Consider the following 6643-nt stretch of genomic DNA (forward strand, 5'->3'; position numbering starts at 1 on the left):
AATATTGTTGTGTAGAATGCATACTTCTGTATAGATTTTATGTACATCCAGAAGTAGTGGCCATTTTCTGGCAAAAGCCAAACGTTTACACTGTCAACGAATCTTGTGTGGCATCCTAAGAGATGACTCATATGGATTTGCTCATGGTATCAGGGTGGACATGTCTATTGAACTGATGCTATGCTGTTTCCTCTTTTTGAGGCCTTTTATACACACACACACACACCTATATATACAGGGTTTCCCAGGAGGAATATGCCAGACTTCGGGAGGGTGTTCCTTATGTTAAAAGTATGCCGATATAACCCAAAACACCTATGTCCAAAGTTGAATGGTTACGGAGGTAATGGCCCGAGAAAAATGTGGTTGTCTGGCAGGTCCACGCACTGTACCTGTCAGCTGGCTAGTCTTATCCATGTATGTCCTTGAGTGTGATGATTCACACTAGCCGTAAGCTCATGTGCTACCTTCAGAGTACGCTGTGGCCGCGTCGTGAATGGTTGGTAAATTAGTTGTGCGGAGTTGCTGAAATGCCTTTTGTGTTTTCACACGTGGAATATTGTGATATGCATTTTGTGTATGGACTTTGCGGTGGCACTGCACATGCTGCTGTTGAAGAATACCAAATGTGTTTTCCCAATCGAAGGATTCCATCTCGAAGTGTATTTACGCGAATTCACCAGACATTGCGTGATATTGGTTCTCTTCCGAGTGTTTCTGTGCACTCTGAAAGGGAGGATGTACAAATGAGAAACACGAGAGAACATTCTTTAGATGGTTCAGAGAAGTCCACGTCTATCCACTCGTAGAATGGCCTCTCACATCGGCATATCACATATGCATGTGTGGCGAACTTTACATGATGAAGAGTATTATCCTTACCATGATCAAAGGGTACAACATCTGGAACCACTGGATAAAAGCTCATCATTTTATTCAGTAATGAGCGGTCGTTTACCCGGGACGGTGTAAATAATTTACGAAATATGCATACATGGTCCCATAATAATCCACATGAGATAATGGAAACGTAATTCCAAAAGAGATTTTCTGTGAATGTATGTTGTGGTGTGTTTGGGAACAGATTGATCGGACCCATTTGTGTTTCACAACAATTTAACTGGAAACATGTATGGATCCGTCCTGAGGAATGAGTTACCATGTTTGTTGGAAGACATCCCGTTAACGATAAGGAGGCAAATGTACTTTCAACATGATGGGGCTCCTCCACATTACACTCGGCACGTGAGATACTACTTAGATGAATCCTTTGTATATACAGGGTGTTTCACGACTTTAGGGCATAACTGCAGGAGGTGATTTCCTAAGTCTTCATGACCAAAAGAGTACATATAAACATGTGACCGATTTTGAACGGTTATGGAGTTATGACCGTTTTTTCATTCCTGTACACACCCTCGTGTGAACTGCATCTGTCATCTGGCAGGTTGCTATTTTTAGCCACCTACAGACAGAGTGTTCTCGTTATTTCGACACTTGAGGGGTACCTAAGGCATGGTGGGTTGGTATGTCCGGCGCGGTTCACAACCAAGCGGCAGCCTGTGTTGCGACCGGCTGTGGCATTTTCGAAAATCAGCTTTAAGCACCGATAAATTCAAATTAAAGGTAATTACACAAAGTTAATTTTACATCCATACTTTAAATGTATCACGTATTATGCTGGTTTATTATTTTGTTCCGTTTATTGTCAGTAATTGTTACCTTCTATTCTGAGTTCAAAACGGTCATTATTCCATAACCGTCCAAAATCGGACACATGTTTATATGAACATTTTTGATCACAAAGACCTAGGAAATCACCTCATGCAGTTATGCCCTAAAGTCGTGAAACACCCTGTATATACAGGATTATTAAAAAAGAATGAACCGATTTTATTATGCAATATTTTGTTAAAGGAAAGTAATACAAAACTCCAGCCAAGTCACAAGTATTCTACTCACAATCAACTTTTATTTCCTGTCTTACAAGTGTTCAGTGTGGCCACCACCTGCAGCATGGGCAACATCAATGCGATAAGAGAATTCTTCCCAGGTGCGTATCAGCATATCACGATGCACTAAGTTAATAGCTGTTGTTATTCGATGTTTAAGGTCATTGAGGTTAGTGGGTAGCGGTGGAACGTAAACGTGATCTTTTACATATCCCCACAAGAAGAAATCACACACAGTGAGGTCTGGGGATCTCGCAGGCCAAGCACAAAGAGCAAGGTCTTTGGTCCCCTTCTGACCAATCCATCTCTGGGACACTTTTTCATTTAAAAAAGCTCGGAAAATGAGGTGCCAATGGGGCGGTGCTCCATCTTGTTGAAAAATGTAGTCGTGCGAATCTGCTTGCAGTGAAGTGAAGAGCCAGTTTTGGAGCATATCGAGATAGGTTTGTCCTGTAACGGTGTTTCCTTCAAAGAAAAAGGGACCATAAACTTTGTCCTGAGACAGCACAGAAGACATTCACCTTAGGGGAATCTCTTTCGTGCTCAACTGTTTCATGTGGGTGCTCTGTTCCCCAAATACGCACATTGTGACGATTGACTGTGCCACTCAAGAGAAAAGTCACTTCATCGCTAAAAATTAAACGTGAAATGAAGGTTTCGTCTTCCATCATCTCCAGCATCGAATCGCAAAATTCCATCCACTTCCTTTTGTCGTCATTGGTAAGTGCCTGAATGAGCTGTAGTCTGTATGGTTTCAAATGTAGACGTACTGTTAGCACATGGCAGACAGTGGATTGAGGGATCGCAAGGTCATGGCTAGCTCGATTTGTTGACTTCTGCAGGCTCCTCTCAAACGCAGCACGGATTCTTGCCACTTGTTAAACCGAGACTCGTGGTCACCCTGGACTTTTTCCTTTACACAGGCACCCACTCTCTTGAAACTGTCGAAACCACCGTCGAATGTTCTTAGGACAGGGCGGATTAATGCCGAATCACCTTCGAAAAGCACGCTGCACCGTGACAACCAGATTTGTTTTTGCGAACTCGAGAACGCAGAATGCCTATTGCTGAGGACTCACTATTCCGAGGGTAAACAACAACTGAACGTTGCCAGAAGAACGACACGACTTAAGCACCCCTGTGGCAGCCATTCACAACTTAGATAACTCCTCTTTCAAATGGTCACTGACTCATTCCATGACGGTGCTTGAGGACTGAAGCAATGCGTCATGAAATCGGTTCATTCTTTTTGAATAACCCTGTATATTATATATTGTCACGTGTAGGGGTGTTTTGCTGGACCATATACAGCCTTTCTTAATATCATTTTTAGCTCAGCCTTTATTGTTATTTCAATTTAGGAGCATATCCACTATTAATTAAATGCCTCTCCAGCCTTACAAATGCATAATTCTAGTTAATATTGTAGTTTGTTAAGCAGTGGCAATGCAGCTTAACTTCTGTTGAACCAGAAACCTCCATACATGCTGATGGACTCAGGCACACACCACACAAGGGGTGTGCTCTCTCTATACCTCACACCCCTCTCTGTCAACACTCACGCCTACCGATTTAACATCTCACTGTATTGGGGCTTCAAACTTATTTCTCTTCCTATTAGGATTTTTCATGTTATTTACTCTCATTTTCCAGGGTAATTTGATTGAACTTCAACCTGTACATGTTGAGGAGCGACAATATTCCTCTGATGAATGTGGTGAATCACTCAGTCAAGAGCAAATTCTGATAGCACATCGACACATACATAGTGGGGATCAGTCATTTTGCTCTGGTGTGTGTAATAAGACATTCAGTCAGCAGAATCATCTGAAGAAACATCAGTGCATACATGGTGTGGAGAAGCGATTTTGTTGTGATATATGTAATAAGTCATTCATTTCTAAGAGTAATCTGAAGAAGCAAATGTTCATACATAGTGGGGTAAAGCAATTTTGTTGTAATGTATGTAATAAGTCATTTAGTGAACAGAGTCTTCTGAAGAGACATCAGTGCACACATAGTGGGGAAAAGCCATTTTGTTGTGCTGTATGTAATAAGTCATTCGGTGAACAGAGTACTCTGAAGAGACATCAGCGCATACATAGTGGAGAGAAGCCATTTTGTTGTAATGTATGTAATAAGTCATTTAGTCAGCAGAGTCATCTGAAGACACATGAGCACGTACATAGTGGGAAGAAGCCATTTTGCTGTGATGTATGTAATAAGTCATTTAGTCAGCAGAGTCATCTGAAGACACATCAGCGCATACATCGTGGGGAAAAGCCATTTTGTTGTGATGTATGTAATAAGTCATTCAGTGATCAGAGTACTCTGAAGAAACATCAGCGCATACATAGTGGGGAGAAGCCATTTTGTTGTAATGTATGTAATAAGTCATTCCGTGATCAGAGTACTCTGAAGAGACATCAGCGCATACATAGTGAGAAGAAGCTATTTTGTTGTGATATATGTAATAAGTCATTCATTTTGAAGAGTAATCTGAAGAAGCATATGTTCATACATAGTGGGAAAAAGCCATTTTGTTGTAATGTATGTAATAAGTCATTTAGTGAACAGAGTCTTCTGAAGAGACATCAGCGCATACATCCTGGGGAAAAGCCATTTTGTTGTGTTGTATGTAATAAGTCATTCGGTGATCAGACTACTCTGAAGAGACATCAGCGCATACATAGTGGGGAGAAGCCGTTTTGTTGTGATGTATGTAATAAGTCATTCAGTCAGAAGAGCCATCTGAAGAAACATCTGCGCATGCATGTTGATATGTGCAGTAAATCATAGAGCAGTAAAGATGGGTTTAGACTAAAGGAACAGTATGTGACTTGTAGCATGCCACAGTTTTCCATGTTGTAAGTAAGACAGTTTTGCTGTGTAGCATGCATCAGTTTTGTAGAATGCTACAATATATTGGAGTTCATTACTGTTGCTAACCTTTCCAACTTATGGGAAATGAACTTAGTCCCATGGTACAAAACATCTGTGCAAATGAGTTCCATTTGATTCTGACTGCTGAATGTGCACAATGCCCTGTCTTGTTTAGTGGAAACAGACATGACATGACATTCTCGTACAGTTATGATGTTAATTCAGCACTGGAAGCTAACAAATAGTAGAATGTAGTCACTGAAAAGGATCGACAGCTGATACACATAATTCAACAGCATTTTATGCTTTTTGCTGTAAGTTATCTGTGCTCTTCTGCCATTACATATGGGTGAATTCATTGATCAGTTAGTATTGATATATCGCTTGGATTGAGTATATTCAGATAGATATTATGGATTGGTCAGATGAATACAAACTAAGCTGTATTCGACATTGCAGACGAGATATATTTTTGCGGGATACTTGGTATATTGTTTATAAATATATATTATATTACAATATAGCAATATGGCGTCAATTGGAAATGTGCTTAGTAACTACTTTCGCTCTATTGATCAGAAATTTTGGGAGAATGAAGTGAACAAGTGCCAAAATGATTCTAAAATGATAAATTACTTAAAGGTTCTTACAGTTGTGTAAAAATCTGCGCAATTTATAATTAAAATTTTATTTGAAAAATGTAATGTTGACGAACTTAAGATCTTGGGAACATTACCCTTATGTGGAAACATTAATTCCCAAATAGAAAATATTATGGAAAGGGAAAGTGAAATTGGATGGACTGAAATTCGGAGGAAGAATCTGCACTCATCTCAAACTTTGCCAACTACACCTAGGTATACAGTTCCAGTCGTTAATCGTTTCACATCCCATGTGGCCCATCATGAACCCCAGGAAGTTACCTTTGGAATACCATTTCAGAAATCCAGACTACCTCCAACATGGCCTTCACATAGGAATCACAAGAATTATAAAGAACCTAGGAAGAGTAAAACTTCCAAAGGGAACCTCCACCAGGCAAAAACTGAAAATGAAGACCAGATTATTGTAACTGTTGTGAATGGTGTAATTTGTGGAAATTACAAGCAAATGCCTGATGTGAAGTATAATGACTTTTTGGAGATAGCATAAATACTCTAAGTCAGTCCATTATTATAAGAAACAGTGATAACTATGCCCTAGCGAATACACATAAGAGTAATTTTTATTGGTGACAGTCACTTTAGAGGTTATGGATGCAATTTGACTCCCCTACTTAGTAAATATTATGATATATACAATGTAGTTAAACCTGGATCTAGTTCCTGTGAACTGAAGAACTCAGCCAAAGAGGAGATTAGTAAATTATCTTATGAAGACTTAATAGTAATTTGTAGTGGGACAAATGACTATGAATTGAATGAGTTCTCATTAGTTTCGAGAAATATCTCTAATTTCGTACAATCTAATAAACACAAATATATAGCCGTGATGAACATGCAATTTAGATACGATTTGCATAATAAAGTAAAACGTTCCTTAAACGGACCCTTTATTAAACGGAAATCTGTCTTAAATGGAAATATTTTCAGGTTCCTTGACTTTGGGGCTGAAAAAGATGTTAAATGACCTGTATTAAATGGAAACTAACGCGGACAACGGAAATCAAAATAAGCATTTATACGGAAAATTTCCAGCCTTCCGGAATGCATCGTTCAGAATAATTTTAGGCATCCTATACATTCTACAGAATTTTGTTTTTACTAACTCTTTAAAATAGCGTATTTACGCATGTATAGGCCGCAGCA

General features: G+C 39.4%; 1 protein-coding gene across 1 annotated transcript in view; it reads left to right on the forward strand.

The window, feature by feature from the left end:
- LOC111865923 (zinc finger protein OZF-like) overlaps positions 1-3998 on the forward strand; it is a gene marked incomplete at its 3' end in the record, with an annotated part of 25589 nt that extends 21591 nt beyond the window's left edge. The window contains exon 3 of the mRNA XM_023854369.2: positions 3606-3998. Within this exon, the coding sequence (XP_023710137.1) occupies positions 3606-3998 (393 nt within the window). The remainder of the gene's footprint in view (positions 1-3605) is intronic.
- Positions 3999-6643: the final 2645 nt, after the last annotated feature.

The sequence above is a fragment of the Cryptotermes secundus genome, unplaced genomic scaffold (assembly GCF_002891405.2).
Source record: "Cryptotermes secundus unplaced genomic scaffold, Csec_1.0 scaffold1923, whole genome shotgun sequence".
In the NCBI taxonomy this organism is placed as follows: domain Eukaryota; kingdom Metazoa; phylum Arthropoda; class Insecta; order Blattodea; family Kalotermitidae; genus Cryptotermes; species Cryptotermes secundus.